Source organism: Desmodus rotundus, chromosome 3 (genome assembly GCF_022682495.2).
Source record: "Desmodus rotundus isolate HL8 chromosome 3, HLdesRot8A.1, whole genome shotgun sequence".
Classification (NCBI taxonomy): Eukaryota; Metazoa; Chordata; class Mammalia; order Chiroptera; family Phyllostomidae; genus Desmodus; species Desmodus rotundus.
Window position 1 is genome coordinate 191,445,201 of NC_071389.1, and position 25,689 is coordinate 191,470,889.

General features: G+C 48.3%; 1 protein-coding gene and 1 long non-coding RNA gene across 7 annotated transcripts in view; one reads left to right on the forward strand and one right to left on the reverse strand.

Moving 5' to 3' along the window:
- The window catches only part of LARGE1 (LARGE xylosyl- and glucuronyltransferase 1), a 453,793-nt gene that overhangs the window by 34,686 nt on the left and 393,418 nt on the right, over positions 1-25,689 (reverse strand). For all 4 annotated transcript variants that reach the window (XM_053919473.2, XM_053919472.2, XM_024579159.4 and 1 more), the window contains exon 10: positions 8,012-8,167. In XM_053919473.2, coding sequence (XP_053775448.1) covers positions 8,012-8,167 — 156 coding nt within the window. The remainder of the gene's footprint in view (positions 1-8,011; positions 8,168-25,689) is intronic.
- The window catches only part of LOC123478583 (uncharacterized), a 29,253-nt gene continuing 22,250 nt past the window's right edge, over positions 18,687-25,689 (forward strand). For all 3 annotated transcript variants that reach the window (XR_008426272.1, XR_008426271.1, XR_008426273.1), the window contains exon 1: positions 18,687-18,896. This is a non-coding gene — a long non-coding RNA (uncharacterized lncRNA). The remainder of the gene's footprint in view (positions 18,897-25,689) is intronic.

A 25,689-nucleotide genomic window follows, 5' to 3' on the forward strand; every position in this document is an offset into this window, starting at 1 on the left:
TATGACCATTTTATAGTGAAAAAAAGACTGAGGCTCATAGAAGGTGAAAGTAATGCCCAATGTCAAAGATCTAGTCCTGGGGCCAGGTTGTCTGATTTCCAGCACAGGGAACTTTCTAGCACAAACGCTTCAACAAAAGAACTTGTAGCCCTGACCAGCCTGGCTGAGTGGGTTGGGCGTTGCCCACAAAGTGAAAGGTCGTCGGTTCAATTCCTGGTCAGGGCACATGCCTGGGTTGTGGGCCAGTTCCTGGTTAGCGGCCTGTGAGAAGCAACTGATTGATGTCTCTCTCTCACATTGATGTTTCTCTCCCTCTCATTCTCCCTCCCTTCCCCTTTCCCTAAAAATAAATAAATAAAATCTTTAAAAAAAAGAAAAGGACTTGTAATACGTAGTTCATTTGTTCAACAAAATTTGCTGAGCATGTACCAGGTGCCAGGCAGTCTTTCGGAGGCATAAAAACACACCGATGAACCAAGCAGATAAAAACCCACATAGTCACCGTGCTTCCGTTCACTCGGGGCGGGGGGGACGGGACGTGACCAACAAAACAAGCCAGTCGAGAACACGATAGACTGATTGGTGATCAGTGCCCTGGAGGGAAATGAAGAAGTCCTGGGAGCCAGGGGGGCCTGGGGGAGGGGGCAGGTATCGTAATTTTAGATCAGGGAATGTTTTATTTACTTAGAGAAAGGCCCCTCGGCCACCAAGCCGTCCCAGGATTCCAGTTCTCTGAGCCCCCACGCCCTCCCTGATGAAAGGAAGATGGTGGTCACAACGGCCCGGCAGGGTTTGTAGAAGAGACAGAATGATCACACAAGCGAAAACAACTGGGACAAGCACAGAATGCGTTGTGGCCATTCTGTTCACTTTAAATACGGAGCCACATCCACCTAAGAAGCATGGCCTTGGGTTTGTCACTGTAGAGTCAGGTAGATCTAGTTTCAAATCCTGGACGCACCCTTGAGGAGTTGTGTGACTGGACAAGTAACTCACCTCCTCTGAGCTTCGGTTTCCCTATCTGTCAAATGGGACTCTAATGCCCATCTCCCTCGTTGTGAAGATTAAAGTTGTATTTCCCCTTGTCTTTCCCTGCAGGAAATCTCCAGTTGTCAAGGGCTAGTGGAAGCAGACAAAGGTCTCGGAACAGCACAGAGTGTGGGCCCGGTGCAGGACTAGAAGGACTCTGGCCTGGGGCTCCAGCATCTCCGAGTCATTGGGCGGAGACTGGTACTAGTTCCCTGAAGGGCTGTCCTGGCTGGGACACTGGGGTTGGGACAGAGCCCAGAGAGAACGTGAGGGGCCATCAATTAGTGATGTCTGCTGGGGACGTGGGATAAGAAAAAAAGAAAAAGCAAGCTCTGTGTCTGTAGACACGTCAGTTGACTTATAATTCCATACAAACGACAAACGTGATCACTCTTTGGTGTCCAATCGTTTGTTTCACTTTTTCTTTTTTCTTTTTCTTTTTTTTGCACTTTTTGTATGTTTGCCATTTCATAATTTAACTTCTAATGTGACAGTGGATAGTTCTTTTACCCTTGGTCTTTCGGACTTCCATACCATTGGTTTCTCTTTTTTCTGGCTGCCGGGGGAAGGATGAATGGGGAGGCGAGCACAGAAAGGACTGTTCTGAAGCTGATGAAGTGGAAATGACAGCTGTCAGAAAGGAATCTGCAGAACAAGCAGCAAAGAGGCCAAGGTAATTTCCTGCCAGGATAAACAGCTTCTTTCCTCCTCTGGCCAATTCCTGCCCACCCACTCCCCCTGCCCCCGCCCAGCCTGCGCTGTGCAACCTTAGTCATCGGAAATTGTAAATTGAGTTTAGTATAATTGGGTGACTAAAGGAAGGGCATGTACTTTAGCAAGATTTCCACCAAAATTGGTTAATGGTTTTGCATTTAAAAAGGTGAGCTTCCTGTACTTGGAGAACTCCCTCAGGCAGGGCAAGGCATTCTTGATGATAAAGCACCATGCTATAAATACAACGTTAGGGAGATTTGCATGTTTTGGAAGCACAGTGTATGGAAACATGCTACCCTATCTGCTATGCTGTCAGGGATGACAGGGGGTGTCCTTACTTTGCTCCAGAGGACAGGACTCAGAATAATGGATCCTTACAGAAGGGAAGATTTCAGCTGAACCTGGGGAAGAATGGCTTAGCATCTGGCGCTTTCCAGCAGTGGGGTAAGCTGTTGTAGGTGGTGAGCTCCCAGTCTTTGGGAGGATTCCAGCAGAAGCCAGATGCAAGCCTGTTTGGGGTGTGTAGAAGGATTTTTGCATGGATTAGGGCGTGGAGAATAATCGTGATTATCCAACTGTGTTCTGTGGAGTCCTGGGGTTTCTTGGATATGCATCGGGGGCTGGGTTGGCGATGGAAAGGGAGAGAAATGCTAAGAGATAGAATTCTAGCCTCCGAGGCTATTTCAGTCTAATAATAACTAGTGTCTCTCAGATGCTTACTGTGTCACACAAGTTAACTTACAGGTTCCGGGGAGAGAGGCCCAGATGCACCTTGGTGGACTGAGTGGCTGTGTCCCCTTAGCTCCTGTCACTCCACACCACTGTGGGAGGCTGAGCTCTTCCAATTCAAACTCTAAAACTCTCAGCTCCACATGGAACAGATGAGTCCCCCGACTTCCTGAATTTATTTATTCTTTTGTCAGAAGGCTGCCAAATGGCCTCTCCTTCCTACCCGCATTCTCCTACCTGGTGGGAAACCTCTCTGGGACTTAATGACCCAGAGCTAATGTGACAGCCCTCACAGGCTTTGGACACGGAGTTCTAAGCGACTCTGTAGGTTCCTCTCTCTGCCAGGCCTTCCTAGAAGGTTAGTAAAACCTGAAATCCACCTGGGGAATGACAGACTGTCATCGGGTGGGTTGGGTACTGTGGTTTGTAAAAAAACCAAAACCAAACAAACAAATGAACATGGTGTTCCTGGGCCGAGTTCCTCTCTGTCGGTGATTTAGCATAAATTTTCCACAGAACACCATGACAAAGCCATCCCTGCCCCCATTTATCAGATGGTAAACCCAAAGCCAGAGCAGTCACGTGACTTCTCTGGAGTCCTGTAACTATGACAGTGAGCGACCTGGGATGGCTAGAGCGCTCTCCGTCTTATCGCCATCGTAGCCTTCCCGGTGGAGAAACTGTAACAGTGCAGACAACAAACAAACTGGGGCAGCCCCTTTTGTCCTTGCGTTGCCTGCATCCGCATCGGAATGTGCCATGCTCCTGTTCATCTCTGCTCTCCGCTGCCTGTGCTGCTCCCTCCCTCCCCCTAAGTCCACCTTCCACACCTCCCACTGGCCATTCACCCTTCAAACCTCCCCTCCTTCAGGAAGTCTTCCCTGATCACCTTCGCTCTCCTAGTGAGCACTCAATGCCCTTCTCGTGTGCTCTCAAAGCACCACTGTCATCTGGGCTCCTCACATTGGGTAACACCCTCCCCCTCTGCTCTGTCTGCCTCCCTCATAGACAAGCACTGTGAGAGAGCCAGGCTTGGATCTGCCATGCTCCCCCTGGGTCCCTAGCCCTGAGGCTGGTAATTGTTTGAATGACTACATGTCAGGTGGCTGAATGAGCCTTAACACATAGTGTCACTGGAGCCTTTGCTCATCTGGGATCCGCAGTCCAATGAAGAGGTTCGGACTTCACTCCTTTGGGACTTCTGCCATCTGTGCACTTGTCAGGGTGCTAACGACCTCTTCCCACGGATCAGGGAGCATTGGGCTTTGGGCCAGATCCAAGAACTTGCCCTTTCCCTCTGGTTGTGTTTGCAGATAACACTTGGTGCTGCAAAGGACCAGGAGGTGGACTCCCTGCAGAGGCACGGCTCCAGGGGTGCGATGCTGGAGGCCCCCTCCTGGTCCCAGCCCTGCCATCTCAGGCTGGCTTGCCGGAGGGGCCTGGCTGGGGCAGGGCACAGACACCTGCTGTCTTGACTCTCCAGTGCCAGCTGCCCCTGTTCCCCCACTTCTCGGCACCCACAAAACAAGCCACCTGTTTTCTCCTTCCCCACGGCTGCTGGCTGAGGTCATAGCCCCATGTCACCTTCTTGCCTGGGATGCAGTAACAGTCTCTACGTAGTCTCCCTGCCTCCAGTCTTGGCTCTGTCATCTGTTCTCTACAAGGAGCGATTTTTCTCAAATGTAAATCTGAGCAAGATTAAAGCCGTCTGGCGGAGTCTGAACTCCTAAGCACGGCCAAGGCTTTTCCGATCAGTTCATCTGTGAACTGCTCATCTCCCAGCGTGCCTAGGTCCTAGCAAACAAATGCCCAGCATGTTCTCTTTGAACTCTCTACTGCTTTATTTTAATCCTCACCTGAGGACACGTCTACTAATTTTTAGAGAGGATCGAGGGGGAGAGAGAGAAACATTGCTGTGAGTGAGAAACACTGATCAGTTGCCTTCCGCATGCGTCCCATCTGGGGATGAACCCTCAGCTTAGGTATGTGTCCTGACGGGGGAGTCGAACCCACAGCCTTTTGGGGTACGTGATGACACTCCAAACAACTGAGCCCTGTGGCCAGAGCGACCTCTCTAGTTCTTTGTCTGCTCTGCCTTTACCTGGTACTTCATCCTTTTCCCTTATGTATTCGACTCATTTAACACACATTCATTAAGTGGTTACTCTGTGCTTGTTTCCATTCTGGCAGAAGACACCTCAGAGGCAAACAGTATAGGCAAAATCTCTAATCTAATGGTCTTTTATTCAGGGAAAAACTAGGAAGCAGTTGTGGACGGTGCAACATACTGATGAAAGGAAAAGAGGGCACGTCACAGAGAGTGACAGTTTCTTGAGGTTTTCTTGAAAGTTCCTGAAGATGCCACATCTGAGATGTTTACACACCTCAGGGCAGGGTGGTCCAGGCAGGGGAAAGCAAGCACAGAGGCCCTGTGGGGGGCAGCAGTGAGCGGGGATGTAGAAGGAACAACAAAGGTGGTGAGTGTGGCTTTTCCAGTGTCAGGGGCAAGAGTGTTTGGGAGGACAGCTGGGGTGATTGCTCACCGAAGGCAGCTCTCTGATTGATGGTCCTCCCTGAACCTGGACAGACTGTCCTCCAGGCACCTCTGACACGCAGTACATGTACAGGGATTGGGCCGGTCTCTAATATCAACCCCAGTGCCCTGCCCGGTGCCTGGCAGATGGCCAGCATTCACGTGTGTTTATCGGGCAAATAAATGCAGTCACGGATTCTGGGGAGGACCACGGGGGACTCTTCTTCCACTACCACCAGGGGGTGGGTAGATGGTAGGAAAAGCTGGTGAGTCATTTATAAAGGGAGTCCCGCCTCCTAAGACACTGAAAGAGACCAGGGGAACCCCTTGATGTGATGAGTAACTGATAGCTTCATCCTGAAGGCTTTTTATAGGAGCCTCTTCCGTGGAGGGGAAAAAAAACGAGAGAGGTGGAAGAACGGTTTTTATTTAGCACTGGAACACAGTGCCGAATGGGCACTCAAATGCTGATGATGACAAATACTGACTTGAGTAAAGAGAACCGAAGAAAAAACCAAAAGAACACAGTGTTTGTTGAAACCTCTAAGTGCTTCCCAGCATCTGAGGCAGAGTTCAAGTGCTTAATGGTTTTCTTTCCGCTGTTGCCAGTGGTGCAGAAGGGCAGACACTGAGAAAGGCATCCAGGGTGATGCAGAGGAAAAGCTGGAACTAGAGGCAACTCCACTGTCACTTGGGGCCAAATGACAGAGAGCAACGGCGGCCTTGTGACCAGAACCAGGTGGGTGCAGGCCTCCAGACCTCCCATAGACACCTTCCCCTGCCATTTGGAAGCCTGAAAGGTTTCTCATGACGTCCAAGATCAGAATATGAGCAACAACAATAACAGTAATACAACAAAATCCTGACTCTTTAACCTGGCTCACAACATCTTTTCGGTCTGGCTCCTTCCTGCCTGCTGTTCAACGCCTCCTATTGCTCTCTGTCCCCACTAGCCCATGGGTACACAGACATCATCCTTCAGCTCCTCCCAGCAAACCTGCCCTGCCCCAGGGCCTTCGCACCTGCGAGTAGCACTCCCCCAAGAAGTACTTCCTTTGTTCCTCTCCGTGTCCCCCTCTAGCTTTACTGAGATACATAATTAACACACAAAAACGCATACAGAGTGAGCCTTATGCTCACTGAACAATGCTCTCTTTCCCCTCTCCGCAATCCCCACAACCAGCAGCCTCCTGCCTACTTCTCTGTGCTTCACTATTTCGGATGCCTCGCATTTGAGCGATCGTGCGGTGGTGTCATTCTGTGACAGGCATTTCACTTGGTGTAATGTCTTCCAGGTCCGTCCATGCTGTCAGTGCTAAGACCCTCCCTTTTTTAAAAAAAAAAGGCTGAATAATATTCCATTGTGTATAAACCACATTGTCTTCATTCATTTGTCTGTCAGTGGACGCTTAGGGTGCTTGTCTCTCTTGGCTGTTGGGAATAGCGCCACAGCTAACACGGGGTGCAGGTACCACTTCCAGACCCTCACTGGGTTCCTTTGGGTATACTCCCAGAAGTGGAACTGCTGGATCATAAAGCTGTTCTACTTTTAAATTTTTGAGGAAGCTCCACACTGTTTTCCACAGTGGCTATACCAATTGGCATTCTACCAAGTGTGCCAGGTTCCAATTTCTCCTTGCCAACTCTCGTTACCTTTTGTTTTTGATAAAAGCCATTCCGAAAGGCGTGAGATGATATCTCATTGTGGCTCTGATTTGTATCTCCCTGATCCCTTGCTTTCTAAGGCTGGCTCTTTCTCATAGTGTATTCAGGTCTTAGAAGAAATGTCACCTCCTCGGAGAAGTCCTCCCAGGCCCCCAAACCAATAGAGCTGCCATCCTGCTTTCTAATATATCATTATGCAGCACTTGCCACTGGCTGATAATTTCTCCTGATAGTTCATGTACTGCTTACCTGTTTCCCCTTAAAACAGAAGCACCATGATAATAGGGACCATTATCCTTTTCTACTAATACTCAGTGCTCAGAATAAGAAGACCCTCAGTAAATGTTTGTTGACTGACTACAGGAACAAATTACTTCTGTGTCTAATACCAAGGATCAAGGAAAGGATAGGGAACAAATATTATTCAAGCATCTAACACATGACAGACACTGATCCGGATGCTTTACATTCAATTTCTCACTTAGTCTCACAGCATCCTTGTAATAGTTTTTCAACCCCGTTTGACAGTTGAGGAAACTGAAGAACAGAGAGGTTGAGTAACTTGTCTGAGGTCACACAGGTGGTAACTGGAAGGATTAAAGCCAAACCCAGGCCATCCTGACTCCTGCATCCCCTGCTTTTTCTACTACAGGGAGCTGCTGCTTCCCTGCTTCCTGCTCCTCAGAACTTTAAATCAGTCTCAGCATTGCTCCTTGCTTGCTGTGTGACCACGGACAACCTGTTCAACCTCTCTGTGCCTTAATTTTCAATTTCTAATTGGGAAGGAAGAAGGGGTTTCTATGAGTGCCCAAGATGTAACATATGAAAACAGTTATAAATGATGAAGAAATAAGAAAACATGGATGTTAGCTGTGCCTGTGACCACTTACTTAACACTTTCTGTACCCATGCCAACTCCTAAAGGAGCCAGTTTCCTGTGAAAATCTCTGATGTCACCTCACGCACTAACGACACTAAATCCTGGGCCCCCCCGGGGGGATGCCACGTTCCCAAGGACCGCAGAGCTTCCTGGCTGTGGAGAGACCCTTCATCTATTGACTCAATAGTACTTTTGCTCATTCGATTCCTCTGCCTGGAAACTCACACCTGACTGCAGCTAGCCTGGGCCAAGCGTTGCCCCTCTGCATCCACAGTGGTGAGCGAGGCAGTGATCCACCTACGTGCCCATCTCCCCCACAGATGGTGGACTACCAGGACGGTGACGGCGCTTGTTCATCTCGGGCATGCCCAGGGCCGGGCACGCAGCCTGGCACACAGCAGGCCTCCGGTCGACCAGCAGAGAGGCCATGCCTGCACTGCCGAGCCCTGAGAGCCACTTACGTTCTCACTGTTGACGTCAGCTTCACTGGGGCAGCCGAACAGTTCCCGCCGCAGGAGGTTCCCGTCGTACTCCAGGAAGGTCAGGTAGAGGTTGCGGAAGAACTCCACGTGCTTGTTCTTCACCCGCAGTTTCTTGGGCGAGTTCCAGTGAATGACCTGGCAGGGCACAAAGAGGCCGTCAGGCAGGGAGGACCTCGTGCTCGTGGGAGCCACAGCGGGGTGCTGGTTGAAGCCTCACTTCTGGGCTTGCCATTCATTCATTCACACACTTATTCATTCACTCACTCAGTTACTCACTCACTCACTCATTCACTTAACATTTACTGGTTTAAGAGCAAAGGTACCGAGGACGGATTGTTTGGGTTCAAATCCTGGCTCTGCTGTAGGGAGTCATTTAATCCTGGACAAGTTACGTTACTTAATCTCTCTGTGCCTCAGTTTCCCCATCTGTGACACAGGAATTAGTATCAGCTTCTGTGTGTGCCAGTGTACACGTTTTTACCTCTCAGCCCCAAATCTGCTCTGTCTGTGATGCTGGAGCTGGGACTCTGCAAACCCTTTCCTGCTTTGCCAGCTGCGCCCTGTTGGGTGCTGCCAACAGGGGCCATGGGAGGGAGACTGACAGTCTGGAGAAGGAAGAAAGAACGTGCTCCTTCCTGTTTCCTGTTCCTGTGACTGTCACCCCACCTCCCTTCTTCATGCCAGCAGTGGCACTTCCTTTAGCAGCAGCTAAGTACATTTTTGCAGTGTTTGCAACACCCAGAACCAGCCGCATCAGCCTCCCACCTCTGCCCAGTGTTGCTGCACCGGGAGTTGCCTGTTGACTCCACCCCTGGTCTGGGGTCCAGCCCCGCAGTACAACAATGTTACAGTAACTGCCACTTCTGTTCCTCCTGCTCCGGGCGTGGTAACCGTTCCCTGCAATTTTCTATTTTTGCTTTTTTGTTGTTGTTGTTACCAAGTGAACATTTTGTATCTAGTTATCACTTTTAAGGATTCTCTATTCAAATAATTGGTATGGTTTCTGCCTCTGGCCAGGACCGATGCATACACTGTCTCACAGAGCTGCTGTGAGAATCAGCTGTATACCACGTGAAGTGTGTAAGTAGTGCCTGGCAGAGGGTGAGGGCTGCCAGTGCTGGATCTCACTATGAAGTGCCCACAGTGGAGCAGCTTGGGGGATGCCCAGAGGCCCCTGGCAGCAGTGCCTGCCCCTGGCCCACTCACGGTCGGCTGGGAGGACGAGCCCACAAATGGATGTGATGATGGAGGGAGGCTCCGGGAGAAATGGCAGCTGTGCTCAGAGAGGCATCACGGAGATACCTGCGCTGGGGCCTGAAGGAGGAGTGGGAGTTTCCTGGGGAGTGAGGATGGTGGTGACGTAATCCAGGCAGAGGGGAAACGCATGGGACCGTGTGGCTCCTTTGGAAAATGAGAAGCTACGCGCTGTGCAGCTGGAGCAGGGGGGCGTGAGCGGGGTGATGTGGCTGCGATGGTGAGTGGGGAGAGATGCTGGCTCTGAGGGACTATGTTCAGACTGATCCACAGATGCATCAGTGGAGGGGGAAGTGCCTAACTCAGGGTTTTAAGAAGATTGCTCTGACTGTAATGAAGAAGATGTGAATGGCAGGGTGGTTGGGCCAACATGGAGCCAGGGACACCAGGTATGGTGTCCACTTCCACGGGGCACTGCTCACCCCCACTGCTGGGGAGCTCAGCTATCGGTGGAACACTTCACCATCAGTTTTGCACTCCTTGTCGTTTTAAAATCCTGATGACCCTAACAAGCAATTTTAAAGAATAAGCTGTGGACAGGTAACTCGCCCAGGACTGCAAAGCCAGTAAGTGCTGGAGCTGGGATTTCAACGTGAGTTTGAATACATCTGATCCTAAAGCCCCTGTTCTTCCCTCAACACCGCGGAGGACAGGTTTCAAAACGCCCCCTTTTCATGTTTCGTCACATTCCGGAGGAAACGAAATAACTCTCATCTCTCACTCTCTATCCTCCAATGTCCTTCCTGTCCCCTCCCATGGCGGTGACACTGAGCAAAGGGACAGGCGTCCAGAGCTCAGTGGCTTCCCGGCTCTCTCCTTCAGCCACATGATGTCTGTCTGTGACAGTCTGCAGTAGGGCGCACAGCATCCAGAGAGGGGTCTGGAGGCCCATCTCGCTCTGTCCCCTCTCTGGGGACCCCGCGGATGCATAGCGGTGACAGCCCTGGAAGCTGGCTGGATAAATACTGTGCAACCACGTCCCTCTGTCGCAGGGCAGTGAATATCAGGGTGCGCATTTGGCCTCAGCCACATCCCTGCCCTCCTACCCCAGCCTCCAGGAGAGAGCAGAAAGGGCCAGCAGGTCCTCCCCAGAGTGAGGCCACCTGGGGGTGTTTGCATTTCAGGGAAGGAGGAGCATGAACCACAAGGCCTTCTGAAGGGTGCAAGAGAGAGAAGGAGGGAGAGGACGCTCCTTTAAGAACACACCCCCACAGACACGAGAGGGGCCTGGGCCCTGCATTAAAATAATAGCACGCGAGCTGATGCCACTCACACCCAGTGGGGATCATGTCTTTGCCGCGAAAGAGTCTGGAGCTTGCCAAGTGCTGAGCCAGCAGGAAGGCTGAGGGCCGTGCATCTGACTCAGGAAACTTGGGCTTCCTCCACACGGAGACACTTTAAGTGAAAATAAGGGCTGGCCGCTGGGTCAACAATCTTAACTTACTGCGCACGAATCTGCTAGGCTCTCTGCAGAGACTGTCATTAGTGCCTCCAAAGAAGCCCATTTCAGTCCTGTTGTTTGTTTATTTACTTATCTTTTGGGGGGAATCACACTTGACTTGCCTGCATCTCCCAGTTGGTAAGCTGCAGAGCTGAGACACGAAGCCGGCTCTAAACCTGAGACCCCTGCCAGCTTCCTACCCACTGTCATGTGCTGTGTGTGTCAGGGGGGCTGGGCACTTTACAGACGGGAAGAGTGAGGCTTACTGAGGAGGCCTGCCCAAGATCACGTGGGTCAGGTCAGAGCTAGGACGGGGACCCTGGTCTCCTTGGGTCCCCATCCACAGCAGGCCCTCGCCTATCCCCTCACTCCTCATTCTGTTTTGTTCTGGGCAAATACTGGTGTTGGAGAAAAAGCAGCAAGGATGAAAAGAAGAGAGAGTGAGAAGATAGTGGGGTCACTGGCAGGCCAAGGGGGTTTTGTGAAATTATTTGTGACCCAGCTGCTTTGGGCAGGTGAGCCCTCTCAAAGGCTATAAATGTATATTCAGGTTCACCTATTTCAACTAGTTTTTAATCATCAGAACACAGAATACTCCATCCCCCTGTGCCAATCTCGAGAGAGATTATACACAGTAACCATTGTCTAGCTAATGCCCATTGTACGCTAGATATTAGGCCGGGGTTGTTGCTGGTGGTGGTGTGGTGGCGTGTGCGCATGTTCACATCCAATCCCCAGACAACCTGGTACAAGGCTGTTTCTATTATTTCCCCCTTTCCAGGTGACAGTCCTGAGGCTCAGACTAGCACAGGGCCACTCAGCTAGTAAGCGGCCAATTCTGATACAACATCAGGTCTGTCTTGCTCCCAAATCTTTCCTTTTCTACCACATCAGTTATTCATTCCTTGAATGAATATTAAAGTGAGCACTGCGAGGGGCTATGAATGCAGAGGGGAACCCAGAGACCTTTGAAGAACTGTCCACCTGAAGTTACAAGCACGGCCTGTGGTCTGAAAGAGATGTTAGGCAGAGGTTGTTAGTGACCGTCTCTGGACTGGGCCAGCTCCAAGTACAACTCGGCCCAGGCCCAGAGGGGGAAGCAACTTGCCCCGAGCCACACAGCAGAGGGAGCGGTGGGGCCCAGCTTCTGTCTCCCAGGCCCCTGCCCCTTCCCCTGAGCCACATTCCTGTCTCGGAAAATCCGATGCAGAACCACTATTGCTGATTGGTTTGACCAGGGCTTGTCTGACTACTGAGGGATATCATTTCCTGGCCCCCCGAGAGACAGCATCGCCCAAGCTTGCTGACTCGGGGGCAGCAAGCTGGTGGTGTAGATGACATTTATTGACAGGCTTTCACGCATGAGACGGAGTGACAGGGGAGAATGTGCCCAGCATAGAGTTTTGCAAGGAGCTGGTAAATACGAGTCTCCCAAACTTGCGGTGAAAACCAGTCATAACTTATTCCACTTGCTGAGAAACATTAGTGTAGTAATAATAATAATTATTATCAGCAGCTAATTATATTGGATGCTTGCTATGTGCCAAGCACTGCTCTGAACATGTCACCTGACATAGCTCATTGATTCTTTACTCAACACTGTAAGTGACAGTCTCATTATGCCATCTCGCAGATGAGGTAGGTTCAGCAGAATTTCCCTGTTTCACAGCTAGAAGGTGGAGTAGTCAGAATTTGAACCCAAGGAGCGAGAAATTGGGAATCTATTCCTCTTATTTCGCCCACGTCTGTAATCATTAAATGACTGTTTATAACAATGAACCTGAAATTTACAGAAGATTATAGGATCAGAAGTAAAACCTACTTTTCCCTGCCAAGCACAGAAACCCCATGTATCCCTGGGATACTAACTGCTGTAGGTGATTTAGGACTTCCCGGAGACACAAGTGGAACCCACAGCTCAGCAGCAAGCAGAGGGAGGCATTCCAGGCTGCGTGCCCGGTGGGCTACAGGAGCTGCCAGGCATTAGGGCCTTGCAGGTGTGATCTAATTGGATCTGAACTATCTGTAAGGCCGAGTGTACATGCGAGTTGGAGTCAGTCTGCAGCCAGCCAGAGAAATGGATGGAAATTGATTACCATCCAGGAAACTTAAACATCATCTGGGAAGACAGGGGAAGTCAACAAGATTAAAGGAGAAACAAGAGACTCCTCCACCCATCAAGGGCACAGGAAAAAGCATTTCAATGATAGAAACAAGATTTCGGTACGAGGATAGGCTATGGGAAGAGCTCAGCCAAAACTTCAGCTCCTTAGGTACTCAGAACCCAGAGCGTTCATAAAAATAACTCATGGTGCAAAAGTGCTGAGAAATCAGAGTCTGTGCAAATGCCAGGTGAATAAGAAAACGGGCTTTATGTCTTCTGCGTTACCGAGATACAGGGTGTTTGGAAAATGGGTCTCTGTCTTAAGACCTCCCCTGACTTTCTATGACTCACAGAATAACATCTATTCTCCTTAACCTGGCAGTTAAAGGTGTCGCAAACTGGTTCCCACCTACGAGTCCAGAGCCATCTCCAGGCTAACAAACTTCCTGGTATTTCTCAAACCCGTCTTTCATGACTCGGTGCCTTTGCACATGCTTTCCGCCCTTCTAGCATCTCCTCATTTCTTCTTTATCATGTGAATGCTTGCTTGGCTTTCACGGCTGAGTTCAAACACACTACTTGTTTCCAGGACTGCAAGGGGCAGAAGGCTGCCTCCAATGTGTCTCTCTCTCCATTTACCCTTCATTTACAACAGAAAATTAATTTCATTTGCAGTTGCAATGTCCCCAGCCCCTGTGAATGGCTCATGATCCACTTATGATCTAAGCCGGTCACAATGATCCCACTTGCTGATTTCCCAGACTCCCTTGCGGCTGGTGGTGCCAATGTGATCCAAGTTTCCCCCAAAGGGTACATGGAGCAGCATGTATTTGATTTCCTAATAATAAATAAGGAGCCATCCTCCTCCCAACCCACTCACCTTTCTGTTGTAAACACAGATGTGATGACTGGAATCATGGCAGCTACCATGTGACTACAAGGGCAAGATCAACACATTGCTGTCTACTAACCCATGTCTATACTGCCTCCTCCAGAATTCTTACCCAAGAAATTCAAACCCCCTACTTTATTTTTAGCCTCTACAAATTAGGTATTCTGATTCTCATTGTAAACATTCCTAATATAACACCTTAATATAGGCCGTTGCTGTCCTTCCCCAGTGCTCCAGACTCTCGCATTTAACCTTATTAGAGGTCTCTCCACACGCTCTTGTAAGTACTTATTTACATGCCTGCACCTGTCATCACTGGAGTGTGAGTTTCCGGGCGGGCAGGGAGCGGGACTTACTATTCATCCTGAGTGCCACAGAACCTGGCAGGTAGTTAGTATTCAACAGCTGGCCTTTCAGTAAAGAACAAAAGTCCTGATGATGGTTTTCTCATAATCCTCACCTTTTGTCTGTCTACAGCAAGTCAGTTACAAAAGCCCTATTAATGTGGGCTTTAGGGTGGAGAAACGCGTTCCCCTTCTCTTTGTCTAAAGGCCCAACAGCTTGTCATTTTCCCCGGAAGGAGTTTAAGCTCCCTCTGTTCTCTGCTTGTTTGGATTTCAAGGAGAAGGACAATCATCTCACAAGCCCCTTTCCTTGTCATCTTTAGGAGTATAATACACAGTAGACAGGGGTGAACAGACAGACCCACGAGCCAGGTCCAGGCCTCTTCAGCTGGGTGGCCGGCACTCACTCGCCTAAAATCATGGAGACTGCCCTGCACCTGGAAGGGGACAGGGCAGCAACTGCCTTGCAGTCTGTGGTCGAGAACGGGGCCGAGGGAGCTGGGCACATGAAGTCACGTCGCATGTGCTCACTGAGTTACAAAAGACCTCTGGTTTTAGGCTGCACGGAACAGCCACCTTACCAATTAGGAAGGCTGGATGAAAACCTGAGTCTCTAGTAGAAAGGAGGAATGAAAAAGCAAGATTTAAAATGAGGGACTACAAATTGTCTCTGCCTGAGGCAGAGAGGAGGATGGGTACAAACATATGGCCTGGAGAAGAAGGCCTGCCGGGGCCACCTACCAGCAAGGCAGACACTTTATGTTGGTTGGAGATACTGAGCAGAGATTGGAGACAGTTACAGGCGGGGAACAAGGCAAATGCCACCCTGTTCTCTCCAATGCTGTTACCCAAACAACTTAAAGCATTTGAACCTCTGTTTTCTGATCTGTTAAAAGGGAAAAACTGCCTGCTTCAGAGGGTCGATGAGATAAGGGATATAAAGGGGTCCACGGCGGAGCCTGAAGCAGACTGGTGCTCAGTGCACGCGTGTCTCTGAAATATTACATACTCTGTCCCCACGGGCTGTTCTCTAAAGTGACGCTGTCCTTCAATCTCTACTTACAACCTGGACTATTGGCTCCTTGAAGGTGAGACCTGTGTTTTGTCCCCCTTCGCATGCACGGTGACAGGCTCGGTCACCTGTGCCGACTGCCAATGGAATCCACGCCAGTGTTTTCATTTCCTTGTCGACTGCTGACCATTCTCACCCATCCCTCTTCCTTCTCCATTCCCAAGCCCGACAATACCAGGAGTGGCCACTAAATAAAAAGTGTCCCTGGGACTCAGACGCCAAGGGCAAATGCTCTGGGACGCCTTCCTTTTTCCACTAGAGTCCTTGTTGCTTCCTGCTGTTTACAACTCCCAGAAAAAAACCTCCTTCCCAGGCAAAAATGCACCATTGCCCAGAAAAGGGGAAGAGAACATATGAAACCCAGTGATTGCTTAGTCCCCTGGGCTGGAGGATGCAGACATGTGGTGGCCCAGTGCCTGAACCTGAGGCCCTGTTCTCCATCTTCTCATTTCTTGTCCTGTTGTCTGTAACATTTCTTATTTTCCCCTGGTTAAGGAGCAGGGGTTGGGAAGTGGGGAAAAACGACAATGGAAAATGAATGCCTTTGATAATACTCAGGACCAGGGGGGTCTGAATCCCTCAGAAGACCCAGCTACATTCTCTAAGGTTCATTATGTTCAATGTTCTGGGTTCTTTTTTGTTATAAAAAGGGGGTAAAAATCAATTTGAGCCGGGGTGGGGGGGGGAATTCAATTTGAATTCTGGCACGTGTTAAGAATCCCTGACAGACCGCTGAGAGCAGGAAATGGAGAACAGTATCAGCCTCCTATGTGGATGCTAGCCAAGTGCAGCTTCTCTGCTGGCACCCCGCGTGCGACCTGCAACCAGCCTTTATTCTTTCTCTGTCTGTGGAATGAATTCCTAAGTCTTTACTTACATTTCACAGAATCCACAGTGGCCTCCGCGGGAGTATCTCTGTTGATTTGGGGACAAGGCAGACAGAGGAAGGTATATTCCAACTCTAGAGACAGGCACGCAGTCTTTAGCTGAGGAATTCTGCCAAGGCTGGTTGAAGAACAGCCGGGTGTAGAGTCCAGTGGGATTTTGTCAATTTGTCAGAACATCAGGAATGCTCTTGGAGGTGGGCCCCACATGACTCACTGCTTGGAGATGCTGGGAGAGGCAGCTGTGCTCTTGGTCCCCAGCAGGTACCTTCCACGGTGGCCTACCATCGCTTCTCTGCTCTGCACGGTTCCCTTGCAGTGCCGGACCCTGCCTTCTTCCTGTGATCCTAACATCGGTCAGGCCGACCTTCCAGAAGTATGGGCATGAGCCTCGGTCTGACCAGCGAGTCATTCCTGACCATTCCTGAGCACAGAGTTGGGTTCAAGCTTGGACACGTGTCCCATGAAGGGCCAACACAGTCCTCTGCAGAGTCACCGAGAGAAAGAGAGCTGCTCTCTTCCACCTGGGATCTCGAGTGCCAGTCACTTACGTGATCCTGCTGACCTCCCTTCACAGCATGTTTGCCACCGAAATGACCCATTTGATCACGTTTCTTGTTTCATTCCTGCATTCCACATCGAGTGTAAGCTCAGGAAGAGCAGAGCCTGCGCTGTCTCACTCACTACCGTCTCCCCGGGGCTCGGAACAGGGTCTGGCTTGTAGAAAGTGTGCAATACACAGTTGTTGAATACCAGGTTCCACCTGGGGGGCGGGGGGAGGTGTGCCGGAAGTTGCCCTGCCAAGCAAGAGAAGTGGGGGAGGGAGGGAGAGGTCTTCTATGACATCTGAGCGCCTGTATCTAGCTGTGTCAGTGCCCAGGGTGTGACAGAGCACCCTCAAATATTGTGACAGAGATGAGCGGGGGTTTCAATGTGCCTGGGTAACTAACTGCTCTACCAGTTACACTAATATCTACTTTTAGTGTATTTAAGAACATTAATAACAGTAATAATATTAAACTCAACCCTCATAAAATGAACCAATGGCTGAAAAATTAGAACCTAAAGTATAAAATAAATATATGCGAGTCCATGTATAAATGATTTAATAAATAATATAGAGGAGAAAGACCAATCTCCTTACAGAAGAATCCCAATAATGCAGGTAGATTCTACATCTACCCTTTTGGAGGTAGCGACTCAACCTCCAAAACATGAAGTACGAAAGGGAAACCAGTAACTTTATAGTAGAGAAAGCTGGCAAACACCGCCTTAACCATGGAGGGTGGTGTAGTGTCCCAGGTGATGTCATGTGTGGAAACCAGGTCCCTCCTGATATCACCGATGAGGGGGACACTTTAATCCTGCGATGGTCTTCCCAGCCACCTGTAACCTCAGCCTGATGATGAGAAAACACCTTGTACAAACCGAACTTCTGGGACATTCTACTGACGACTTGCCTGACCAGTGTGCCTCAAATCTACACAGGTCAGTCATGAAAAACGAGGAAAGGCAAGGCCAGCAGAGGCTCAGGGACAGGACATTAATAGACAACCTGGGAAAATGTGACTGAAGCTTCAGTGTAGTTAATAGCAATACAGGATTTTTAAAAAATTTTTTACTGTAATTATTGGGTGACATTGGTTAATACAATTATATAGGTCTCAGGTGTACAACTCTATAACACATCACCTGTACACTGTGTTGTGTGTTCACCACCCCAAGTCAAGTCTCCTTCCATCACCATTTACCCCCCTTTGCCCTCTTCTGTCCCCCCCCACCCCCCAATTTCCCTCTGGTAATCACCATACTGTTGTGTCTGAGGTTTTTTTTTCCTTAACCCTTTATCTTTCTCTCCAAGCTCCCCAAGCCCCTCCCCTCTGACAGCTGTCAGTCTGTTCTCTGTGCCTACATGTCTGCTTCTATCTTGTTTGGTTTGTGAGTCCCGGTTCAGGGCTGTTACATAAGATAGTAATGTTAGGGGAAACGAAAATTGGATGCGGGGGACAGGGGATTCTTACTCATTTTTTACCACTTTTCTGTAAGTCTAAATGCTTCTAAATAAAAGTTTTTATTTATAAGAAAGGAGCCCTACAAAGCAATGACAGACTGAGAATACCAGTAAGACCAGCTCACAAAACTAGCAAGAAAACAGCTGAGCTAACACTTTGCTTCTGTGAGCTCTTCCTTAGCTACCGCACCACGTAGAAACGCCTGCCTCATTAGATCTGATAAGAAGCTGGCAAAAACATTTAAATTCTCAAGACTATTTCAAATATGGATTTACAACCACAATCATTAAGGAAGAACTTTGCCCCAAATGCGTACTGTGCCTTCAGATATCACTTAATGTATTGAGTACAAAGATGTCTGACTATCAAGACACTTAAAACCACAGGACCCAGACTAAGAAGCCAAGCCTCCAACTTTTCAGATGACGCTTAAAGTCTTATGATAGTCCCGAACTTCCCGTTTCACTAAGTCCCACAACAAAGAGGTTAGCAGTCTCTCTGGAGATTTCACACATAAAAATGAAAGATAATAAAGTACAATAAGAGAAACGCTTGTTTTTCCAGCCTTGGCAACCATGGCCGGCAAGCGCGAAAAAGATATGATAACACAACAAAGTGAATTCCCTTGTCAGCAAGTATTATGGGCAGAGTCACAGAAGACAAACGCTGAGGGCCTGAGGACACTGGCCCCGAACAAAGTCCGCGGGAGAGGTGCTGTAGAGTTAAATGGAGTACACGGGGTTTTGACATGTGTCAGCTTATTCTGTCTGCAAGATTCTGTTGAGACCACGAAATACACAAAGACCAGTTTTTCACTGAGCACTAAAGGAAAGACATTCTGGAGAAGTCACACTCCAAATGGTAAGTTCCCACGCTAATGATGGTAACAGGTATAAAAAAGTGTGTGTGTGTAATTACGGAAGGCTCCACCAACTCAATTGAATAACTAAAGGATTCCAAGTAAGGCTACTGAGCGAGCGCCCCATATTGAATTCCTTTACTGGATCACCGATAGGCACTTTTGCATCAGAGCACTTGAAGCCGGCATGCACGAGTACTCTCGGGTGTCATTAATTTGGTTAATTTCATAAAGGCCGAGTGGAAATATCACAGAAGTTTTACGGTGCTTTCTAAGGACACGAGGAATGACCATGAACACCTTCTGTGCCGCATAGAGCTTCCCGGGCTAACTCATGGCCAAGGGCTGCCACTAGACGGCCCACGTGAAGATGATTTATGCATTTCTGCTTTTATGGAAAAATGGTTCTCAGTGGTATGCATCTTATACTTTTGGGAAAAAATACCCTTAATCTGATCCTTCCACATAAAAGTGGTGAATGGGAAAGTAACTACTTTTAGAAAGAATCTGTGATATAGAGTTTTTAGAAAATAAATACGTGAAATTGTTTCCATTGTTATGGGATTTGGGGGTAAGAAATGGTGTGAAACCTATCAAAACCTTCACTTCTACATACTTAGAAACATCAGTGGTTGGACACCCACAGCCACCAAATATTGCTTAATTGGTGCTTCCCTCTCTCAAAATCCTTCTGAACAGGGTCCAGACTCTCCAGGGATGTGTTCCTTACAGTGTATTTCTAAGGAACCTGTCCCTCAGGGTGTTCTCTGGTCAAACGGGTCTGTGCTGTGTGTTGATGTGGAATACGCGTGCAAAAATGTTAGGATCAACAAAATTGACCAGGTTTGCTTGCTGCAGGACCTCCTACTACCATATTTGGTATAAATAGTACACAGAACTCCCCGCCCCCCACCCCCTCCCCAGCCTACCTCTGTGTTAAACAAATCTCATTAACAGTTTCCATAGAACCATTTAGATACAAACACCAACACGTGCTATTGTCGGGTGAGTTTTCCAGTCACCACTTTCCTTCTAGAGTCTTGTTGACATTTCCAGGGACCATGGCATTTGAACGCCATCAGTCATGGGTAACACAGCCAGTGATGGGTAACTTAAACCAATAAAACCCCAAGGAGTTAAGTTCAGAAAATCACCAAATGAGCCAAGAATGGATGTGCGCTGAGGAAAGGCAAAGGACTAAAGCTTAAATTACCCAAAGTCCTCTCCGATGAGCATGTCACTCGCCAGCACAATATGAGGGCACATGATGAGGGGCTACCTACCGGCGCTTAACCGCTGGCAAGCCACTCCCCCCTTCGAGTCCCTATTTCCTGTCTGTGAAATGATGGCATTGGAACGGATAGGAAGAGCCCTTGTTACATATTTTGCCCACCAGCCGACCACAAACTAAGAGACAGTGGGAATAATACTGATGTAATATGAGTGAGAATACCAGGCTCACTACTTGCCTCACAGCCTCGTACTACATGGCTTTCGGTTATCACCCCTTGTGATCTACTCTATGTCTTCTCTAAAGTGGGGATTACTTCCCAACGTTCTCTGATGAGGATCTTGGTCAAGAGAAGGTAAGGAACCCAACAACAGCCCTGCAGCCTGGCCCACAGTGGGCACGCCGCAGTGTTTGGGGATGAATGAGTGATTCCACAGCATGAGCCACAGAACGACAGTGCCAAGAGGCAGGCGACTTGACCTGGGGCCAGCTGCCTTATAGTTAATCCCGGGACTCTTAGAGTTTCCTGGCTGCAGTGGTGCGCAGAGACAATAACACACTTAGACCCCTTGAACTTGGGTCATGCAATGAAATTGAACAGGCGCTGGCTGGAAGGTGGTAATTCTAGATTTTAGATCGTCTCCCCCAAGGCAACTGTTTTTCCTTCCTCGTTGCATCCTCAACCTCCAACATCAACCTTCCCATTCATCATTTTTATTGCTCTCTCTCCGGTTTCCCCTGCCTCATTTTTCACTGGAGTCTGCTTAGCTAGAACACACTCAACATGCATGGGCCCCCCTCCCTGCCATCTTCCTCAAAAGATGTGAAATCTAACACCTCTCTAAGTATTATAGAATGTTTTAAAACTTGAGTTATGTGCTACTCCTTTTATGCAAATGCCACAGATTGCCTCTAGGAACAGACATCATTTCCCCATATGGATGGCATGTCTTCTCTTGGTTTTTCTCTTCCCCTGAAGGATTTTTCTTTTAAGTGTACTCAGTTCCCAATTTATGAATGGATGGCAGTAAAAAATTCAGCCTCTGAGTCTGTTGCTTAAAATTCAAATGTTCTTTCAAGGAGATGATGTTATATGCAGGGTCTCAATTCTGAGGTTAGCTCTCCAAAAAGCCATTTAATCCAAAGCGGGCTCACATAGAATGATCCTGTAGAATCCTTATCTCTTGTGAATTGTTTCCCAGGGAAGATACATTCAGGTGGGAAGCCAGGCCTCTGTCAGGGAAGAGACCTCGGGACTGAGAGTCAGACAGATTGAGTGTGAACCTCAGCTCTGTCATATTCAGCTGTGTGACTCTGGACTTAATGAGTATGATCCTTAATTTTCCGATGCACAAAACAGGCCCAATAATATTCACCTTGTGAGGCTTTTGTAAAGATTGAGCGAGGCCTTGGTTGGAACACAATTCGCACCCAATCTGCCTGGAAGACCCCAACTCTCCCTTGGAGTGCCGAGTCACAGCGTGCCTGCTCTGAGATGCATTTCCTGCCGACACCAGAAAGCCATCATGCACTCGGGGCAGATGTTTCTGAAGCAACATCTGCTTCAGGGTGGCCCCTGTTGCTCGCCCACCAGAACCCAGTTCACTGATCCCAACTTGCGTGAGGGTTTCCACTCCTTCCCATTCTCTAGGGGGATAAGCAGGGTTTCCACAGGCCTAGGGAGGTGGGGGAGTGTGTTTGGGGGCTGAAGAGGGCCGTGAGGGTGGAAGATGAGGTTGGGGTAGAGTTTGGACATCGTGATTCAGCTCAGACCTCCTATGGAAATCCCTCCAAGACAGACTGCGTCATGCTCCCAGCTCGACAGGGGTCCTTCTCCTGCTTTCTGAGCTCCCTTTGCTTCCTCATATCACCATCCTTTATAGGCTGTACTAGAATTTTCTATTTAGTCATTGATTACTTCTCACTTGGCTTATTCAGCTGTGAGGCTCCAGAAGCTCTTGGATCGCCTGGTCCACTTCCTGGCCATGAGCTGTTTCTGGCCAGAACTTCCTTCTCTAACAGTCTATCGAGGACCCAAGGACTAGAACACAGCTTCATGGAATCTCTCCCATACCCCCTTCTCTAAGTGAGCAAACAGCTCCTTTGCTGAGCTTCTAAGAGTCTGTGTTCCTGCGGAAGGGATTAGGCAACGTTCCTTTAGGTGTTTGCCTTTTTAAGACTCACCCAGAAAGGGCTGAGTCATTAAGCTTTAGGACTGAAGAGATGAAAATGAAGGTCTTTGAAACACAGAAGGCTGAAACAAAGTCAAGTGCCTTTCTATGGAGCACTCAAGGGGCCTGGCTGAGGATGGGGCCCAGAAATATGGCTTCCAATTTATGGAGAATGTAACTGAGCCTGCGAGAGGCGAAGTGATTTATTCAGGCCCTTCAGCTGGTAAGAGGTAGACCCGTCATGAGAATTTACAGGGTTGCTTGGCTCCAAAAGGAGCACGAGCAATGAAACCTCAATGAAACCATTTCTGCCCTTGGAAGTTCTCTTCACCAACCTGTACTCAGCACAGAGTTCCCTGTTGGGAACTACCCAGGGCTAGACGCCCAAGGCCCGAAGTTACTCTGTAGTGGGAAGTTGGGAGCCTGTCTGCTCCTCCACAATGAACTTTGCGCTCACCAGGAGTGAGCTGTGTTTATTACCAATTATGTTTTTATGCCACTTGTATTTTTTTTAAAGATTTTATTTATTTTTAGAGAGAGGGGAAGGGAGGAAGAAAGAGAGGGAGAGAAACATCAATGTGTGAGAGATGTTGCCTCTTGCACACCCCCAACAAGGACCTGGCCAGCAACCCATGCAAGTGCCCTGACCGGGAATGGAAGGATTTGTGGGACAACACCCAACCCCCTGAGCCACACCAGTCAGGGTGCCACTTGTATTTCTAATGTAATTGGAAATGTAATTAAATATTCTTTTAATCAGATAAGTGTGAAAAGAGAGCTGCTATTTCCATGAAAGGCAAGCTAAGCACTTTGGAACAACTGGATAAAAAGAAGTTCCTAAAACTTTTGGCTGTTGGATTAGGTGTGGGGGAGATGACAAAACAGCGAGGAAAAAAATCACAAAACTCCAGGACTGTCCTTCCACCACTTTGTGAGTGTCCTGAAGGTCTTGTTCCACTTGGGATGGGGACAGGACACGGAGAACCGCAGGAAATGTGCGACACGCGGTGTTTATGCAATAACACAGCACCACCACCAGACAAAAAGACAGACCTGGCCCTGGATGAAAAGGCAGGCAAACCAACGAAACATATATTTATGATTCGCACCTTTGGGCTGGCATTTTTGCTCAGCTGACCCAGCCCAAGTGCTCTGTGTATCCCACAGGGGGTGTCTCAGGCCCACTGCCCTTCGGAGCACCGGACTGTGAGCTGGTAGATAGTGGAGCTCAGGGTGCCTCTGTCTACCCCCCAGGGAGGAACATGATAACCAGCAAATAGGAGGTTTTTCATAAATGTTGAACATGACAGCCAAAATAAAATGAACAAGGGCAGCAAAAACAGAAGGAAGAAAGATAAGATAGAAAATGACAAAGATGCACCTTGACCTGAATTTGAGCTCCTGTTGGCCTGAAAAACCCAGACACGCCGCTGTCCTAGACCTGGTTCTGGCTCCATGACAACGACCTGGTCCTGATGTGACCCACGGGGGCAGGGCTTGGGCGGTCCAACCTCTCTGCCTCATTCCTCAAGCCTGCCCCCACCTCCAGGGCAGCTTCTCTTTTAGATATTGGCTACATTTTACGGTTCTGTGTAAGATTTTAAAAATAAGATAGGAGTGGGCAAAATGACTTCTAGATTACTTTTGAAGTTTATCTAAAAAAAACACAAGTTAAATTTGGTTTGCCTCTATTTTCGTTGTGCTGTGGTTTGATAGAAATTCCTCTACTTATACACGGTATAGGCTGGGGAAGAGAGTCCACAGATTATTCTGATAGGTTCAACATGACAATAATTAAGCAACCGCGGAGCAACGCCAGAGCGGGGTAGCCATCCGCTACACCAACACGGAGACTCGCCGTGACCGATGGCTTTGTCTGCTTTGTCTCCTACAGCATTCCTAGGGAGCGACGGTGCCTGGCACGTAGCAACCACTCAGCACACACAGGCACAGGAACACAAAGGCATGTCTGTGGTAGGTAGATGACACACTTTGGTTTGGAGACAGAGCTTTGTTTGAATATATAAGGTGCCGAAGTTTAAAGTTCACAAATCAAGAGTGTCCTCTAATTGACGGTGCCTTTCTTTTCCTCTCCGTGGCTGCCAGTCTAAAGGCTCCTAAGATACCCCGTCCCATGTCCTGGCTCACGAGGACCTGCCTGGTTCCTTTAATGAAACTCACACCAATCCTCCCAAGAGCAATCGGTTTCACATGACACCTGCCCTGGCTCCCTTCCCCTGCCCTGGATTTTTTTTGTTGTGGTAAAACATACAAAACTATACCATTTTAACCATGTTTAGGAGTATATATAGATCATTGCCACTAAGTACATTCCCATCATTATGCAGCCACCCACATCACCCATCTCCAGAACTTTCTCATCTTCCCAAACTGCAACTCTGTCCCCACTAACTCCACATCTTCCCCACCTCAGCCCCTGGTAACCACTGTCCTACTTTCTGTTTTTATGATCTTGACTCTTTCAGGTGCCTCGTATGAGTGAAATCATACAGTATCTGTCTCTTCGTGTTGGGCTTATTTCACTTAGTACGTCTTCAAGGTTCATCCACTTCGTGGCGCGTGTCAGAATTTCCTTCCTTGCTTAGCCTGCCCATGATTTTAGTTGTACTGATTTTTTTTTATATGAAAATAAGACCTAAAAGTTTAGAAGTCTCCCATGCCCCTGCCTGGTCAAAAAATGTCATTCATTATGAGGACACGGACATTGCTGCAATCTGTTGTCATTTGTCCACAATCTGGAACGCTTTTGCCAGAAAGTCATTCACTTCTCAAGTTTTGACCAGTTGGATCCAAGCCCTAGATTGTAAAATATGTACAGCTTAGAATTTATAATATAGAGCTAAAGAGTGTTTCCAATTTGGTTGTATCCATTCACATTCCTATCAACAGTACAGGAGAGTTCCTACTAATCAAATGAGACTTGATAGCTACACTCTTTCAATTTGGAGGACGTGAAATTACTTGTGGTCTTAATTTTCACATCCCTGATTAACAAAGAGGTTGTACATCTTTGAAACTGTTTATTGGCCATTTTCATTTCAATGCAGTGAAATGACGGTTTATATTCTTTACACATTTTTCTTAGTAGTATTTTCTTCTTTGTAGTACAGGGTGTGGCAAAAGTAGGTTTGCAGTTATGAGTATGTGAAACACAGTTTATTCTTGTAATATTATTTATTAATTATTATTTTCCATATGAACTGTAAACCCAATTTTGACCCACCCTGCATTTTGTTTATTAGTCCTTTTTTCAGTTATGTTTTGAAAATATGTTTTTCTTTCTGATGCCATTTAGGTAACATTATTAATTTCAATGTGGTTGAATTTATCAATCCCTTCATTTATGGCATGTGCTGTGCGTGTCTTAGTGAA